The sequence below is a fragment of the Natator depressus genome, chromosome 17 (genome assembly GCF_965152275.1).
Source record: "Natator depressus isolate rNatDep1 chromosome 17, rNatDep2.hap1, whole genome shotgun sequence".
NCBI classification, from domain to species: Eukaryota; Metazoa; Chordata; order Testudines; family Cheloniidae; genus Natator; species Natator depressus.
Genome location: NC_134250.1, coordinates 6,104,956 through 6,124,038, shown reverse-complemented (window position 1 = coordinate 6,124,038; position 19,083 = coordinate 6,104,956). Strand labels below are relative to the sequence as shown.

Below are 19,083 nucleotides of genomic sequence, written 5' to 3'. Positions count from 1 at the left end.
AACAGAAAATACAAGGAGCTACCGCTGTCTCCAGCTGCGGCCGGGGAGCGTCTGCCGCCGGGAGCTGCTCGGACCCAGCTCTGCCTTTTCCTCTTGCAGAGACTTGGAAGCAGCTCGCTGGGCCAAAACCAGGGCACGGGACCCCCCTCTTTTCTCCTGGCTTTGTGGATGCACCGATGAGAGATCCAGCCTTCACAGGGACTGCCATGGCTTATCACCCGTTCCACGCTCCCAGACCGGCCGATTTCCCCATGTCCGCTTTCCTGGCGGCGGCTCAGCCGTCCTTTTTCCCGGCTCTGGCTCTGCCCCCGGCGGCGCTGGCTAAACCCATCCCGGACCCGACTTTGGCTGGAGCCGCGGAAGCTGGTCTGCACGTCTCGGCCCTGGGGCACCACCACCAGGCAGCCCATCTGCGCTCTCTCAAGAGCCTGGAACCGGAGGAGGAGGTCGAGGACGACCCCAAAGTGACTCTGGAAGCCAAGGAGCTTTGGGACCAGTTTCACAAGTTGGGGACAGAGATGGTGATCACCAAGTCAGGAAGGTATGAACAAGACCCCCCCCCCACACACACACACCGCTACACAAGGGCCACTAAAAGTGATCCCCCCCCCATTCTTCCACCCCCTCCTTGCACCTGTGACTTAGATCATTTTTAAAAGAACGCACATTCAGGACGAGTCGATTTCACTGATTAAGGGGCCCGCAAGCCGGAGTGGGGATTTTTCTTTCTTCGTTTCTTTTTATTTATTTACCAATTATTTTTCCCCGAGGGTGGGAGGAAGCTGCTGCTGAGAAAATCTGATGCGGTGAATTAAATACAAATAAGAAATAGAGGGCTAGTGGATGGTTTGGATTTTTTCCCCCACTTTCATTTTTTAAAAAGAAAGAAGCAAGATTCCACATCAAATGTGTGTGTAGTAACTGAGCACCTTGACCTCAGATTAAACCGGTGTACCTTTTACTCGTTCAATTTCGTAAAATGGAAACAATTCGGTATATGTAGATCTCCAATGCTTTCTTCACTGCATGACTGACCAATAGTGAGAGTTGACTTTTCCCCTTCCGTATACCTCTATTTAAATATTAACAGCCCTTTTGAAAAATAACCATCGTAATTTTTTTAAAAATAGGTTTACAATAGCCCACCCCCCCCCCCTGCAGGTATCTCTGGCTTTCATCTCTTTTCTTTGCATTAGCTCTCTTTTATTTTACATTGAGGATATTTATAAATTCAGCGTTGGTCTGGTTTTCGAAAATCAGTAGCAACTTGCACCGTGGAAATATCTGGGGTTTCGGGGGTTTTTTTAGGGGAAGGAAACGGCTTTAATCTGTACCCCGAATACATTTTTACCTCTATCCCCACTTTCCTGAGAAATCCAAGTCGGGATTTCGACCTCTTGGCTCATTTTCTGTCACGCGAATGAAGCGAAACTTTGACGGTGCAGAAGCGGCTGGTTAGATGAAAGCAAAAAAGACAAATCCAGGGTGTGCACTTTTGTCCAAAACGGCAACACACGAGAGAGCCCAGGAAGTAGATTTCTGACCTGTACATTCAAATGCCAGGCCCCTGAATCAGGATTTAATCTCTCCAACAAGAAGGGTCGGTTTTCGTGGTAGTTCTGAGACCACAGATCGGTTCCGGGTTGATAGTTCGGCGTGGGCTTATTTTAAAAACTCCCTTCTGCCGTTTAGACCCGTTTGGAAAGCGGAGGCCCAGGGTCTAGGCTTGACGGTGTAACAACATGGCTCTAATGCACGTTTCAGGTTTCCCTAGCAGTGGGCACACGATGGTGCAGCCCCAGAGAGAGACCCAGGGCTGGGGGTATGAAGGGCCCGCAGCCTGCGGATTAATGGGTCTCCGACGTTGCTTCTTTCCTTGACATATTTTGTAACAAAATCTCTCTCGTGCTTCGGATTCCTTTTAACACGAAAAGGTTCTCTTGCTATTATTGTCTTTTATTCCCTTAGGAGAATGTTCCCCCCGTTTAAAGTGCGTGTGAACGGCCTGGATAAGAAGGCCAAGTACATTTTATTGATGGATATAGTGGCTGCGGATGATTGCCGGTATAAATTCCACAATTCCCGCTGGATGGTAGCCGGGAAGGCGGATCCAGAGATGCCCAAACGTATGTACATCCACCCGGACAGCCCTGCCACGGGGGAGCAGTGGATGGCGAAGCCTGTTGCCTTCCACAAACTCAAGCTCACTAACAACATCTCGGACAAGCACGGATTTGTAAGTATCACCTCGACAGGGGGCTGGGGGGGGGGGTGTCATTTTTAGTGCGGGCTGTGATTGTGCAGGAAGGTTTTGGGTTTTTTTTTTGCATTCCCAGGAAAGTCTCGCGAGCTGCCTGTTAAGTGTTGTGTGTTTGTGGGTGTGAAGGACAGATGGAAAACTAGGCCGGCGTGAGACACAAACTGCATCTTCATACATGGACTGTCTAAAACAAACAGCTGCTGTCTTCACCCAGGAGCAAAGGGAAACAAACCTCGCTCCGGTGGGCACGTTTCACATATTGATCACTGGGGGTTGTTTGACGAAGCCAACCAGCCTCAAAACTCTGGGAACTTAGTCGTCAGATTTTGTCGTTTACAAGGTTCCTATTTACTCTCTCAAAATAGACCCAGAAGAACCCATGTGTTAACCAAAAACGGAGGAAAACCAGGGTCCTTGTGGCATGACTTTTAATTGCCCCTTTTAGAAATAGGCACCATATTTCCCCCAGCAAGACAGCGCCCTTTGAATGTGCGCTTATCATCTGTAAATAGTAAATCACCCAGCGCTTATCACGACATTTTAATTCGTAACACACATAGCGTGCCTTACAATGCATGGGCTCCATCACTCTTCATTAAGATTGATCGCTGTGTCGATTGTGTGTGTGTGTGTGTGTGTGTGTGTGTGTGTGCGCGCCCCCCCATGAGTCGGTCCGAATTGCGAATTTCAGCCACATGGTGTAAATGGGAAAGGAGTCGCGCCGTGTTAGGCACACGCTAACTCCGCCGCCGCAGCTGTCGGAGGTGGGGTGGAGGGTAAACGTATGTGGTTGCATGTTATAGATGTCATGGGTTTTGTAATTTGGAGGGGGCCCTGACATATTCCCTATTTAAATCCCAGGGTGAGTGATTGAAAACCGTGTAGTAAAATCCATTAAACAGTGGGGAGCAGGGGGAGAAAGGCTCTGCGCCATAACAAAAAGTGGGAAACTTTTTTTTTTGTAAATCAGCTTTGCAAGGAAGAACTCTTAAGAACATGGCATTGTGGGGTTAAATCCTTACGCCGTTTGCTTCGTGTGTGAGTCACGCCGGGGACTGCGAATGCACTTTCACTATTCCTTTTCCTCCCTTAAAATATGCCCGCTCGGTTTCCTTCCCGGGGCCTGATCCTGCCAGTCCTCACTCACTGTGAACTAGGAGGTGGCCTGCAGTGTCATAAGTATAAACTCAGGGAACTGCATAATTGCTCCAACTTTTGTAACTGCGGGACTACAGGGCAATTTCCTTGGCAGGCTAGTCACCAGAACCTGGGAGAGACTGGGACGGCGCGCCTGAGAAAGTGTGTGTGTGTGTGTGTGTGTGTGTTTACATCTGTAAAAATGATTTGGGATTAAATACAGTTGCCGAAATGAGGTCGGGGGAGACTGTGATCTCGGAGAGGATTTCAGTGTGAGTGGGCAAGTCCTGAATGACCTTTTTGGTCACTTGACTTTTTGGCGGAGCAATAAAGGAAAATAGAGGGTCATCTCATAAACCCTTAAGGTTTGTTGTTTGGTTTGGTTTTGGATGCAGAATCTCCTCCCTTTAAATGAAAGGTAAGAGGTGTCTGAGGGCAACAGGGTAGAGTGGGTGGCCAAATAAGAAGCCATGCTTTACAGGTGCAACTGAAGGAGATGCCAGCCGGCACATGGGCAAGGCTGGATGTCAGCTGCACAATTCAATATCTCAGGGATCTTAGTTAAAAGAGGTCTTGGTATATTTCAGCGGGTAGGTGGCTGAAGTAACCCACCTGTACTTAGTTTCACGGGGAACATGGAAAGCTTATTTTGTTGTTCCAGGAAGCAGCGTCTCCTTGCAGAGAAGGATTTTTAAAGTCTATCAGACGTCCCTATTTATTTTCTTATTGATCATCTTCCTCGCCTACTGAAAAAAAAATCGAAGTGTCTTAGCAATTTGCAAATATCCACAGCACAGAGCGGATCTGAAATAGGGAGAGAGATGTTTATTCTGCCATTAAGGCCCGGTGGAGGGGGGGGGGGGCGCGGAGGGAGGGAATCAGAGCTAACAAACAAGCTGTCTTTAGCCTTTGGACAAGCATTTGGGGCGATAAAGAGAAAGTTCATCGTCCTGTGTTTTTGATATGGTAATTAACTGGGATTTGGAGAGGTTGGTTTGTCAGTCAATCCATGCTGCAGGCAGCCAGCGCCCACTCAAGGGTGGGTGGGGGCTGCAAACAACGGCAATATGGGCAATATAAGGCAGGAAAAATCTCTCAGGTGAGGGGTGAATAAGGATTCAGATTACTTTGTCTAGGTAGGAAAAAACCCTGAGCTGTTAAATAATACATTGCGCTCTGTTTGTAGAATGCAGCGTGCAAATCAATAGCAAGAGGGTATAATCCCTAGCTTTTTATCATTCAAGGAAAGCTAGTGTGATATAACATTTTTAACGGTTCCTCTTCATCAATTAAATGTTTTTGGCGTGTGTTGTTCTCAAAAGGCCGGAGTGCATTAAATCGGAAAGATCAGGGTTTAGTCTGTGCCATCTGGTCATGGAAGGGATGATTTTTTTTAAAAAAAGGAATGCAGATTTGCACGCCTGATTGGGAATTTTTGCACCATTTCCTTTATAAATCCCGTCTAGATTACATCAATATAATGCTGATCTGACAGGTCACCAGCAGGTGACTATTTTGGGGTTAAAATTGGGATTTTTTAAACTGTCTTCTGCAGCAAGACGAAGTGACAATTATTTAGCCGCCTGGGCAATAGCATTTTACAATAATTAAGAATTCACCATTCATTAGCAATTTTGCTTCAGTAATAATTGTATTTAACCCTGAGCACATCAGGGTACTGAATGATTAATTCAAGAAGAGGCAAGAAAACACTTTAGGTGCCTGATTTGAAAGGGGGGGAAGGAATGTAGCATTTGCAACAATTTTGTTCTTTTTCAGAGCAATTTAAGCGAATTGAAATGTGTATTTGACCGTAAACTATGCTCTTCTTTCAAATTGTGGTTCTGGGACAGAACTCTTCCCAAATGCTCTACAATTAAAAAATAAGGAATACAGAATTGGACGGCTGGCGACAGTTTCAGACACCTGGTTTGGGGCACAAATGCTTGTTCATCTGTAATAGCTTCATCTGAGACAGAAAATTCACCTGGATCATGGCGTGAACATATTTTTCTGGCTGGTAACATGGTTTTCTGTGGCAGTCAACTGCAGCCAGATAACCCGCTTCTGCGTGGTGTGCAATAATTGTATATAGATACAGATTGCTAGGAAATTTGCAATGGCGCCTGGCCTCTCCCTTCATTCTCAGGATTGTAATAATCTGGGGAGAGATATTTTGCCTCCTTATCAGCCTGCGTTTTTAAAGAGCATTTACAAAGAGATTGCAACAAGCCTTCTTCTTCCGAGTGACCTGATCATTAGAGGCCAGAGTGTAAAACGTGATTTATGGAAGGGGGTGGGGGGGAACCCTCCTTTAGGTAGCAATGGGGGAGTCCCGCTTAATAGTCGATCCCGCTCCCTGCGGCTAGGAATTCCGCGGGGCAGCTTGGTTTGTATGGGCCGGATTTCAGCCATTCGCTCTTTCCCTGGCCCGCAGACCATACTGAACTCCATGCACAAGTACCAGCCCAGGTTCCATATCGTGCGAGCCAATGACATCCTGAAGCTTCCCTACAGCACCTTCCGGACCTATGTGTTCCCTGAAACAGACTTCATCGCAGTCACCGCATACCAGAACGACAAGGTAAGGGGTGGGGAGAGGGGCTGCTCTTCAGATGAACCTTTGAGCCGAGGTAGGGGCCCGATCCTGCTTCCCCTGAAACCCTGGACTGCGGGGTGGGATCAGGATCGGTCCCCCGAGGAGGAATCCGAGCAATGGGATTTGGACAAGGCCTCCGATGCCCTTATAAGTCTCCAGTTCGGCTGCCACCTACTAATATTAGCCTGTTTAGCTTGCGGTTGTTAGTTTTAAAGAGTCCAACTATTTGGAAATCGAGTTTGCTAACTCCGGGGAGATAAAAATCAAAGCAGGGAGTTAATTGTGAGTGGGTGTGTGAGTCAGACGGCTGAAGCACGCTGCCTGGGCTCAGACAAGTCCGGGGGGCAGTACCTGGGGGAGTGGGAGCGAAGGGAGAGATTTCACAGACAAGTGCCCCCCATGGGGAGGCAGTACCCCACTTTCCCCCACTCCAGGAGCCTGGTTTTTCTTTTTGGTTCTTTGGCACGGGGAAGGAACCTTTTTGCTCGGTAGCTCTCAGATACTCAGGAGATAGAAATGATGAAGCGTGAAGAGGGTTTGGAGGGAATTCCCTCGAAAGGCAGCTTTTGCTGAGGATCGGAGGGAAATACCAATATCTTTCCAGATTAACCAGGTTTAGCCTTTCACCTGGGGGGATGCCGGAGAGCAGCAAGCAAAGCTTTGGAGATGGGAGGGAAATCTTTGACTCTAGTACTGCTTTAGCTGGGTTTTGGTCTTCAGACTTGACCGTTTTTTAGCGCCCCCACTAACCCTCTCCCAAGAGGGTTTTCTTTTTCCCCCTGCCCAAAAGCTGACCGGCACCTCCACTCCTGGCTGCTGATGTTAATTGACAGGTCCGTCGGAGGGTCCTGGTGGGCTTGTTTCCATCGTAAAGTTTATGGCAAAGAGTCACAATCGATTAAAGAACACTTAGGCTGCAGCCTAGCCGCAAGCTACAGCCAGGCCACTCAGCACTTGTTCCAGCCTGGTTCTTTATGATGGGCTCCGTGCACGAGTGCAACGTCCTGCCACACACACACAGACACACACACACACACCCCCAGTGTAGCATCCTGGCAAGCTAGGAGGATGTATACCCAGCTGTCCCTGGCTACTCATCTCGACCCTGCTTTGGGGCGGTATTTCTGATCCGTGCAGGTTAAGGGAGATGGATGAGCAGAGCGAGGGGCACTTTGGGGCTGGAAAGGGACAGATCTATTAGCTCTGCCTTGCTAGCTATGCACTGCTTCTTCCCTGCTGTCCATATTGGCACAAAATAAAAACCTGCTTGGCCGGAAAGCTGGGAAGTAAAAGGGGGATTAAGCAATTTGTTTTTACAGAACTGATGTGGAGCAGATCAAACATGCGTTTTTAAAGCAACCATCGCGGGGACATATTTCAAAAGCATGAATTATTGAGGGCCCTCATGTCGCCAGCACCATAAGTTAGTCTCTGGGAGAGATAAGAATAGCTTTTAACCAACACAGCAATGTTTAGTCGCCATCTTCCCTCCAGGGGGCCGTGAAAAATAACTTCCGATCATTAAAACTCTATTAATAATTCAGGCCAAACCTCAGCATCATTTTTAATAACGCATGCGGTGTGTTAAACCGGGGGCTTGGTGTGTTTCAAACCGCCTGAAACAGACCCTCAATGGGACCCTGACATTCCGCACCGTTGAACTGTGGAGGTGAGCACAGGTCAACCGACCCAGCTACCAGGTTGCTCTTGATTTTTATTTCCCATCTCTTTTTAATGACCAATATTTGTCTCATCGTTGCCGTTTTAAAGGGCAATTGTACATGGATTTCCACACAGTTCAAAAGTGTGTGTGTGTGTGTGTGTGTGTGTATATAATATTTTAACCCTTTCTGCATAAAACCTTGTCTCTAGGATAATTTACGCAGTTTGTGGTTGTTGTTTTCAGATCACCCAGCTTAAAATCGATAATAACCCATTTGCAAAAGGATTCAGAGACACTGGGAATGGAAGGCGAGAGAAGAGGTAAAATTGTTCTCCAAGCTAGAATGTTTTAGTCTAGTGGTAACGTGGATATTTCCTCCTTCCGTTCGTTTGATTTTGATATGCAAAAGTTACCTGAGAGATTTCAGTGGGGATTTAGTTTAGCCCAAAGTCATATTAATTGAAGACCTCAGCCCATACACAGCTGTAAAGCGATCCCATCTTTCCCTATCCCCACTGACAAGGTGGAACCAGGAGTGTATCTGTTGGGATGCACCAGAGAGATAATGTTTAGTAATGACCTTTTCTTTTTGAAGGAAACAGCTCACTCTCCCCTCCCTGCGGATGTATGAGGAGCAGTGCAAACCTGACAGAGATGGGGGTGAATCGGATGCTTCCTCGTGTGATCCTGCGCCAGTGCGGGATACACTTCACTCCCCCTTGGGTACAGCCCCTAGTCCCTTGAGACTCAACCGCAGCGGCCGAGGTAAATAGTTCACTCCAGAACTCAGCCTGGACTCTTCGGACAGCTGTTAAAAAAGGAAAGCGGGGATTTTTCTCTCTTGCCTTCTCTGAACAAAAAGGTCCAGACTCTAATCTGATTTAGGAATGGCTTCGAATTTACCGAGGTGTAACTGAGACCCCAAGGTTGTTAACAGGAAAATTACTTTTTTCCACCCACTAGAACTTAGAGGTATTTGTAAGTCAAATCCAAACTGGAAGAGGAGGAAGAAAAGGATAGATTCAAAAATTGTAATTTAAGTAACTTTCCTGAGGTGTCAGATTTCAGGGATGTCTTGGTTCCTCATTCGGCAATTACAAAGGTGCCACTTTTAAATACAAATTAAAAACAGGCATGGAGTGAATTCTGTCCCACTTCGGACTGATTGCAAATTCGGGGTTCAGACCAGTGGGAAGAAGAATGTACACCACCAAAAAGAGAAGGAGGCAGAGAGGTTGACCAGTACAAAAGAACCAAATGTTACAACTGAAGAAATGTAGCTGGAAAGGGGGGAATGGGAATGCAAGCTTAGTTACAACTTCTAACATTTTCCTGTTGTAAATGTGTGTAAACAACAGGCTGCCTAAATGTAACCGTTATGTTACATAGCCTTACTGGCTTTCAGAACTCCTTCCTGGAGGGTTACTCTGGTTGCAATGGGTAAATTAACCCCCCCCCCCAAATTCCTAATTTTAAGAGGAGAGAACATCGGGATTGAACTTGGAGGCTCACATCTAGTAAATTAAAATAAAACTCGGCAGCTCTCTGCTACAATGGTTGGCACTGACACACTGTCCCTGGATTTGCTGCTTTTTAAAAAATCCGGTTCCTCTGTTTTAGGCCTGTCTCTTTGGCTTGCAAAAATTAATGAAATTGCAGAAATATGATTTACCTAATACCAGGGCTTATGACACACCTGGCCCTCTTAAGAGCTTTTCAGCTCAATCCATTAAATCGGCAATGACTATATACCTTAAACTAAGGAATTTAACGTAAGCTGCCTCAAACTTTTTGCTCTCTGAATCACATCGAGTCCGATATTATTTAAATCTGGATGCGTGAAGTTACCTGCCAAAATGGGATCTTTGCTACCTCAGACTACAGAGATGCTTGCTTGTATGCATCTATTCTGTTGTGAATTCGGTTCAATTCACTATTTTTTCTCTACACGAAGATGTGTATTTTTATCAGTGCTTTTTCAGAACATATCTTGATCATGGTGACTAGTGATTTAACCCGAACAACCCCCCCTCCCCTTTTAATGGGTCCATAAACATGACTGTGCAATTACACCGAATCTAGCTATGCAATAAATGAATCAATTAATTTCTAATTCTGCACATACTCCTTACTTTCTGAATGGCTTTTGCTTTGTTTTAACCCGCGGAGCCCGTCATGAGCTAGGCAGACCAGTGTGAGGATGAAGCTAATTGATAGGATGCTGTCTTATATTTTGGTGCCTTTAGCAAATACCTTCCTCCTGTTTGGCAAAGCGGTGCTAATCCCCCGTGCCCCACAATTACCAGTTTATAAAGGTATAATTCTCTCCCCCCCCCATAAAAATAGATTGAATTTCTTCAGTGAATGAGGAGTTTTTTTCCAAAACGGTGGAGATTTTAATAGGAAACCCCCCTGCCCCCAGTTTATTTCTGAGTTTAAATAGACCCACCCCGACAGGCCGGCTGGGGAAGGCAGGTTGCGAGGGGGTGTGTGATAAAGGGAGGTTGCAGGGGTTTGGGCAGCACCGCACCGGGGGTGTTTGTGGCGGCAGAAGGCCGGGGGCGGGGGGTGTTGATTCCCGTTGGCCCCCAGCTGTGCGAGCCCCCCCGGTGCACGGAATGGGCCCGAGTTTCACAGTCCCCCCCCGCCCCCTTCCTTGCAGAGGAGAAATCCTGCCCGGAGAGCGACCCGGAGCTGGAGAAGCTGCCCGAGGAGCGGCCGGCGCGCGGGGCCAGCCCCGGCCCGGAGGAGGCCAGCCCGCGGAGCAGCCCGCGGCTGCCGGAGGAGCGCAGCCGGGAGAGACCCAGCCCGGAGAAGCCCAAGGGGCCGGAGAAGGACAAGCCCGAGGGGCGGCGGAAAGAGCCGGACGCACCCAAGAAGGAGGCGGAGGGCGGCGGGCTGAGCAAAGAGCCCTTCGCCCCGCTGATGGTGCAGACGGACAGCCCCCCGCACCTGAGCCCCGGCCACCTGCAGAGCCTGGCGCTCTCCGGCCTGCACGGGCAGCAGTTCTTCAACCCGCTGGGCGCCGGCCAGCCCCTCTTCATCCACCCGGGGCAGTTCGCCATGGCCCCCGGGGCCTTCTCCGCCATGGGCATGGGACACTTGCTGGCCTCGGTGGCCGGCGGGGGCCTGGAGAACGGGGCCCTGGCTTCGACCCAGGGGGCAGCCGGGACCGCCACCCCCTTCCCCTTCCACCTCTCCCAGCACATGCTGGCCTCTCAGGTAAGCGGGGCTCCCTGGAAGGGGCTGGGACAAGCCGCGGTACCCCCCCCTTCCCTACCCCCCACTACTCAACCTGGAACCCGATTTACTCCCCTCCCAAGAATGTATCTCACCCCCCCCATTTCACCCCCCTTATCCCGCATCTGCCTCCGTGTTTAATTTTCCCCTTCATTGCACTAGTTAACCCCCCCTTCCTTCTCTTCTTACCCCTCCCCGCGCGATCTTTTGGGTCGCCTGCTTAGAAATGGGCGGCGGAGGGGTCTGGAGCTTGGCAGCCCCTTCTGCCGGCACGGCTTAATTTGCAGAGCCCCAGCACCTCTGGGCTGGCCGCATCAGCTCGCAATGGAAAACCAGGGCTGGAGCCGGGGCAGCTCTTTCATTGCAAGGTCAGCGCTGTCCCCAGGCTATCCCCTCACCCTCCTGGCTCCCCGGGCAGCGGTGGCTTGTTACCCGTCAGTATCCCACCCCCCCCTTTGCTGATTGAATCTGAAACCACGTTGCTTGCTTGCTCCCCTCCCACTTCAAATACCTCCGGGCTGTTTCGCTGTCCGGAGAAATGCGGCCGGTGGTCCCATGGAAGTAGGGTAATATTTCGGATCCTGCTATCCGGAGAGCGATTCTGTGCGGTTCCTGGCCAGAATGGGACTTTTGAAAACAAAATAAATCAATCCAGCCGGGAGACAGGGGAGACCGAGGGCCTGAGAGCGGCATTATCACTTGCTTTCTTCTGCAGGAGCAATGCTAGTCAGCGGTCCCCCCGAGGGTCCCTTTAGTTCTATCAGTGACATTTGTCTCCGGCCAATAATTGCTCCTATCATCCTCCCTTTGGTACTGGAACACTTTAATCCGTTTAGACGGAGCCAGATCTGAAGGGTAACAAATCAGCCAGCGGACAGGGACCCCATTTTGAAAACCCCCCCGTTACAGTGGAATTGAATTGATACAGAATAAAACGAGTCTAGCTCCAGTCTCTCCTCGAGTGTGAGTGTGTCAAAATCTCTCATGTGCAGGAGCCAGGACGGACCTTCCATTCAAGGGGCGCACTCGGGCTGAGCTTACCTACCCGGTGTAGTTATTACTTTCCAGCTGCTTGCTTGGTGCTGATGCAAACAGGAGATAAATGGGAATGGTGCACGTGCCCATCCACTTCTGTGCCTTTCCCAGGCTTTGAACAGGGGGAATCCTGAGTCAAACCCAGCAGGCTTGCACTGCTGAAGACTAACGATCAGGGCTAGAGGGTGTGTAGGTGGCAGCTGCCTTCAAGGCTCATTATGTCCCCCCCCCCAATCAGAGGGGGGCATAAGGAGCATGTCTGGAAAGTGGAAAGGGCCCGATTCTGCCCACTGACTTCAATGGGAGAAAGATCCAGCCTATTTCTATTGGCCAAAACTAGGGTTTCAAAATGGCTTCTTCTGTTGCATCCTGAGTTTGTGCGTGTGAGTTTTGCCCAACCCAAATACACCAAGGTGCCATTTAAACCATCTAATTTATCTATCCTACTTTACTATGTGGCTTAATGTGATTAAACTCGTGAGAAGATGCACAGACTGGGAGACGGCTAACGCAGAGAGGGAACATGCTGCTGGTGGAGACCTGGTAAAGGCAGAAGCTTATTGTGGGGTCCAGCTCTAGCTTTTTAACAGGCGTTTCTCTGGTAGAGCGTTCAGGCTGCGGAGCAGACGGGCTGGTGAACTTTATTTCTATTTATCAGGTCTGATCCTCCTCCTCTCCCCATTTATTACAAGATCCTTTAGGAATTCAACAGGTTCTCCTCATCACTACCTGTTCCTTGAGCATGTCCCAGCCTAGTTAAGAGGGCATTGTTTCGGTGTCCAGGTCTGTTTCAGCAGCTTGGTTCCTTTCACTGCTCCCTGATGTTTAAATCTCTTTTGCCCGGTACGGGGTGTATTGTTTCAGTGGGAAATTCAGAATGAAGCGGTGCAGGATCGGATAGGTGGCATGTATTTATTAGCAGAGAAGAGGCACAAATTGGTGGCATCTTTCCTGCCCCAGAGGGATGGAAAGTGCTGAGCTGGTTGGGTGAGAGTGTTGGAGGAAAATATTCCATTTGTTAATGAGTTTGACTTGATTTCGCGCTGCTGGTGGAAGGTCATTTGTGCTCCCAGAGGACAGAGAGGCTCAGCCAGCGCAGAGACAATTGACAGACAAGCAAGCCGCTGTCTCTTGGGCTCTGCGTTTGAAGAGATGCACAGGAGCTTGGCGAGGTCGACTTCCTCCTGGGTCCCGGGGATGAAATGCCCTGGTCCCAGGCCTGCTGTCCTTTCTGTGGGGCACTGGTTGGTTCCCCATCCCTGCTCCCCCCACTTCCTTCCAATGAACTGGACGCAGGTGACAACCCCTTTCACCTGGAGTCTGCTCTCCTGGCCTCTCACCTCAGCAGTAGATTCTCTCCTAATCCCTTGATTTCAAAGGTCTCAGGGGCCTCACCTGGATTTTCTGGCTGCCTGGGATTCTGCCCCCTGCCCCCCAGCTTGCGATGTTGCCAGTTCCCACCGCCAGGCACTCTTCAACCTCTCCTCCTTTGTCTCTCTCTTGCAGGGAATTCCGATGCCCACCTTTGGCGGACTCTTCCCTTATCCGTACACCTACATGGCCGCAGCTGCGGCCGCCGCCTCGGCCCTGCCAGCGACCAGTGCGGCTGCGGCCAGCTCCCTGTCCCGGAATCCCTTCCTGAGCAGCACCCGCCCTCGCCTGCGCTTCAGCCCATACCAGATCCCCGTCACCATCCCCCCCAGCACCAACCTCCTCACCACCGGTCTGCCCGCCAGCCTGAACCCAGGCTCGGAAGGCTCCAAACCCGGCAGCAGCAGGGAATCCAGCCCCCTCCCAGAGCTTCCTTTGCACAAATCCAGCAGCCAGAGGGGCTCCCTCTCTCCCAAAAGCTCCCTGAAAGATTCCATCAACGAACTGCAGAATATTCAGAGACTGGTCAGTTGCTTGGAGAGCCAAAGGGAGGTGTCACCCGGCAGAGAGTCCCCCAAGTGACTGGCTGAGCTGCCAACACGCCAGCCTGGAGGGCTGAGAAGCACTGGGATTTTGTACAGCACAGTATAAATATTTATTTAAATATAAAAAAAAAAACAAGGGAAAAAAAGGGGAGGGGGTCAGGCAGTTAAAGACAGGGATACAAGTCAGACACCCAGACAAAGCAGAGGCCAAGTGAACGATCCACAAGCAAAATATCCCGTAGCCAGGAGAAATTATGGGAGACTATTCCTCCCCCCCCCCCACTCTCCACTCAGACCCAGGAGAATATAATGGATAGGATCTCCCCTCCCTAATCCCAGTTCAGAAAATACGGAGAGTCTCCTTCCCTCCCTTCCTCAGTCCCGCTGGTTTGGACTCAAAATACATCTGGAAAAGCAAAAGGACTCCAATCGGCCGTGTAACTTTCTTGATCAATGGATTACCCAGAACACACACGATTTCCGGGATGGTGAAAGAATGTACCAGTCATTCCTTTAAAGAGACTGTGGGAAAGGTGACTGGTGCTTTCTATAGGGACTGATTTCTGAAGGGCGGAAGATGCTTTCAACCCCACCTCCTCACCTAAAACAGACAATTTTAAGAGGAAAATAATAACTCTGGGCGAGCCTAGTGACTATGAACATGTGTGTAACCGGATTTGTCAGGGGGGAAATGGAAATAAACTGTTGTCAGCTCTGTTGAATCCACCACTGATTTCAAAGGCCACCGACACTCAGAGCTGTGTGACATGGCAGGTTTGGAATCTACCTGTGTACCAGAAAAAAATATTTATGAAATAAATGAAAATTTGTGTAAATAAGCTGTAAGGATCCCAGAATATGCAAATTGGTATTAATTTATTCAGTTGTACATTGGTGTGTACATAATATTTAGAGTTTAACTCATCGCATTTAATTTTTTTTCATTTTACATGAGCATATATATTGTAAATGAAAAAAATATTTAGCTCTTTGTGATTGAAGGAGATATTGGTTTCTTTATCTGTGTTTTAAAATGTTGTTTATCCCGCCTGTTCTCTAGGACAATCATGTGCCATCAGTATATACTTTTCAGTCATTAAAACCAGAGTTCAATTCGTTAAGGAACTCTTTCAAGGAAAAAAAATCCAAAATGGTAATGAAAATATCTTTGCAGTGCGGGGTATAGGAAATGCAGGAATAAACCTCAGGTTTTTATTTTTCACTCCAGAACAAAAAAAAAAAAAAAAGAAGAAATATAATAAATTTAAATATCACATGGACTGTGCGCTATATTTGTTTTAAAATAAAAATATACAGGATTTGAAATGTGCTGGTTATTCGGGTATCTATCTGTTCATTTTTTGATGAATTCTCTCACATCTTTCAATAAAAAATATTCTAAGAAGCTTTGCCAGTTTGGCGTTTTTCATCTCCCCTTGCATTTCAGAATGATTCGATGGGGGTTATTTACTTTATTCTAACTTCTGGGAGTAGGGAATTCCAACCCCCCGCGAAACTTGAATAGCCCTGCATGCATATCGATTTTTGAGGGGAGCTTCTGATCACCCTAAGAAATTAAAACAATTTCTTTTTTTTTTTTTTTTTTTGGTTTTTATGTCAGGACTAAATACAACTGGGATGGCATCATTCTTACCAAGAGTAAGCGTGAGAGCCTTCAATTAACTACAGTAGTGCAGGTCCCTGCACTGAGCTGGCAGGTAGGCACGTGCTTAACTTTAGCACGTGAACCGTGCTGACAAGTCACCTGCTAAACACTAAGCACCTGCGTAACTGGTTGCAGGGCCAGGTGGCTTTATTTTGCTTTAATTAACCCAAAGGGTGTGTGTGTGTGTGGGCGGGGGGGTTGATTCTATATCACCCTCATTCTCTGCACCTTTGACTTCAGATGCGTTTGTGTGTGTTTTTAAGTAAATGATTAGCTCAGGAGAAGGAATCGAACCAATGGGGTAAAAGCGTGTGTTTTGTGTAGTCCTCGATTCTCTGCAGGTCTACGATGAAGCACCCATTGCATTTAAGTCCCGACATATGAAAACCCTGGCATGCCTATTAACTTACTGTACTTGTCCCAGATTCGTGGATCCAACAGCTCCTGGAGAAGACGTGAGGGAGTTCAATTACCGTCTGAAGACTTGGATTCTTAAACGTGGAGACTTTATTAGGTTCGGAGGATTTTTTTTTATATGTTCGTTATTATTTTCAATTAGAGGATGTGTAGAAAGTCTGTTCTAAATCCTGCGAGCCTGCGTTTAATTTCGACCAGGAAAGATTAAAATGCTGCAATGCATATAAACATCCGTTTTGTATTATTGGGATATAAACGAAAAGAAACAGAGTTTGATTTAAAGCGACAGCAGCCGATACAGTTTCCAGCGACAGGGTTGCAACATTTTGCTGCACGGGTTTTTTTTTTTTTTTTTAAAGCTTAAAACACACACATAACATACAATCGGATTCCCCCCTTATTGCCCATGTAAACGGTTGCTCTTTGAAAATCATCTTGGTTGAGAAAAGAAAGCCTTTTATTTTAAGTTGGCTTTATGACGTTGGATTTTTCTGTCTTATCTGTCAGTGGTTTGTTGGAATTCCCCTGCCGCCCCCAGAATAAGTCCCAAGGGCCAGATCTTATTATCTAAATGTTCCTGCTGCGAAATCTGTGGCTACCACGTTTTGAGAACAAGGTAAAAAATGGGGGTGGTTTTGTGCGAGTCTGCATCAAACCAAGGCTCCTAGGGGATAACCAAAGCCCCCTCCGCTACTCTTGCAGCCAGGACCCCCATAAAGCAGCAGGCTCTGCGCGCATTTAATCACACGAGTAGCGAAAGTCTGCTCACCTGAGCAAGGAGCGCCAGCGGACCTCCTCAGGTGCATCCAGGGAAGGATGGCAGAGTGGGGCCCCTGACGCGTTCCGGACGTGACTTCTCACCCCCCCCAGTTCCAGAACCCTTCCAACAGCTGCGAACAAGCTCCGTTCTAGTAATCGTCCAGCCAATTCCCCTTTTTCGGTCAAAAGATACCTCGTTAGAATTGTTTTAACTTGGGTTGTGACTTCTATTTTAGACAAGAAGAGCGACGGGTAGCGGCCCCCCCCCCCCTCCAGTAAATAAGACTTGTTCTTACACTTTGTCTGAATAGGCTAACTTTAGCTAGTTTGCTAACAGGTGTGAAGGACCAGGGGACTAGAGAGAGGCGGCTGGTGCAGCTTGGACACAGCTAGTGCTGTCCGGAGTTCTCCTTTGTTTGGCAAGAGGCTGAAAAAACCAGAGACGCTTCCAACTGCTACCCAGGTAAAGAGGCCCACGAGCGTTTTCGCTTTTCTGTTAATTTCTGAGGTTTTATGATCTAGGATCGTTGGAGATCTCACGATTGGCTTTCAAATAATTCCCCTCTCTCTTTCGGTCAAGGATCTAGTCTCCCTCGGGCATTAGGCACACGCCCCCCCTCCAGCTTCATCCTCCAGAAGCGTGGTCTCCCCCATGCAATCTGTTTAAATCGACCCCGGTCCTTACATCTCCAAAGAGGTCGGGAGGTCCTAATGTCTCTCTGGCTTGAGGAGAACGTCCCGGCTTTATGGTAAAGCAATCAAGGATGACATAAACAACCCTTTTCTCCACCAATTACCCTTTTCTCATTCTTTGGAAGATTTATTAGCCAAATTGTTTGTGCTCGGGGAAACTTCGGAGTTTACGGGGTCACTCGCAGAGCGGCGTCGGGTGTCGGGGGCCCTCTGCTGGCGAAATGAGTTAACAAACACGCATGAGGTCAGTCTTGCACGAGGGTGAACTTTCTGCCTGGAAACGGGACGTGTTTCTAGGTGATTGTTAGTTAAATTTGTTTCATTTATATAGTTGGTGCTTTTTCCTTAAAAGTAGCTATTCCCTCTCTCCCCCCCCCCAATTATTTCAATTTAACTTGTGCATTATGGTTAAAATATTCTCTCATTAACTGTCACAAACAGAACGTGCTGGCCATCGCTGGTGTATTGTCATGTTTGTTAACTGTTTAAATTTGGGATAATCTTAAGTTCTCATTTAAAACAAATATAAGTTGCTTAACTGATAAAATATTTAAAACGGTGAAGCTGGATGCGTGTGACTATTTAGGGTCTAAGATAATAGCTTGGTGAAGTTACTGGTGCAATGGTGTTAACATAAATCTAATGTGGATAATATCTAAAATTGAGTAATGGATCCCCCAGTTTGGAAACTACTTTCATATGGGGAGGGAAATGAAATTACTGAAACAGGCTCTCAGAATTATTTCTGAATATCTTGAGTCTGTTTTTTAGGAAGTGTAAGGAAAAACATTTCACAAATACCTAGCAAGAAAGCAATCTTCACATTGATGTTTAATTAGAGGAGGGCTGGCTTGAGGGAGAGAGGAGGAAGTTAGGTTTAAAATAAATATCTATAGGGAAATCTCTCCTATTCACATCCCCAGATTCAAGAATAGAGCCATCAGACCTATTCTGAGGCTATGGCTGGTAAATGTTTAAATGTTTGCTTCCTTCTTGCAGTGAGTTGTTGTTGAGATGTTGGGGTATGAAGCTCCAGGGCTAGGCACAGACTATTTCTAGACTGCCTGTGTATATCAGGAAGTTCCTCTATATCCTTCAGCTAGGAAAGGACTAGGGTGTCTTTTACACTTTCCTTGTAAGAAACCATTCGACTGGAGCCAAGCTAAAGGAAACCGTGCTCTTTCACTGCTTGACAGACATTACTGTTAAAGGCCTCAAGAAAAGCCGTGTAGGCAAAGCCCCACTGAAACCAATGGGCTCTGTATAGGCCCAGGTGTTTGTCTGCCCATGTCACTGCAGAATGGGGGCCAGATCTATGCTGGTGTAGGGTGGTGGCGTCAGCATCCAAAAGCCCAGTGTCTTCCTCCTGCTGAAATCCATGACCGGGCTCTCACTGACCACAATGAAAGGAGGATATGTCCTTTCACGCTGGTGTAGCGGAAGACAGACCCGGACCCCAGGTGTGTAAGAGCTCAGTAGTTCCGCAGTACTTGGCCAAAACTCCTGTGGAAGCCGAGCGTGCAGGGATTGAAAGCCGGACCTCCCAGAGCAGCCTGACGCTCCCTGCTTACCAAAGGGGGGTGTGGGTTTTTCATTTGTGGCAGTGCAAAGCGTGCCAGCAAGAACAATTCTGCCTCCCTCACAGCCAGACAGACATTGAAGCCATCGACAGATCCTATATTTAAGCAACTTAACTAA

General features: G+C 47.9%; 1 protein-coding gene across 1 annotated transcript; it reads left to right on the top strand.

The window, feature by feature from the left end:
* The first annotated feature begins 66 nt into the window (after positions 1–66).
* Positions 67–15,104, top strand: TBX2 (T-box transcription factor 2). The gene is made up of 7 exons (XM_074974246.1): positions 67–541; positions 1,969–2,236; positions 5,835–5,981; positions 7,903–7,979; positions 8,255–8,424; positions 10,322–10,881; positions 13,441–15,104. Exons 1-7 carry the CDS (start codon positions 177–179, stop codon positions 13,885–13,887), a joined length of 2,034 nt encoding a protein of 677 aa, XP_074830347.1. The 5' UTR covers positions 67–176; the 3' UTR covers positions 13,888–15,104.
* The last annotated feature ends 3,979 nt before the right edge of the window (positions 15,105–19,083 follow it).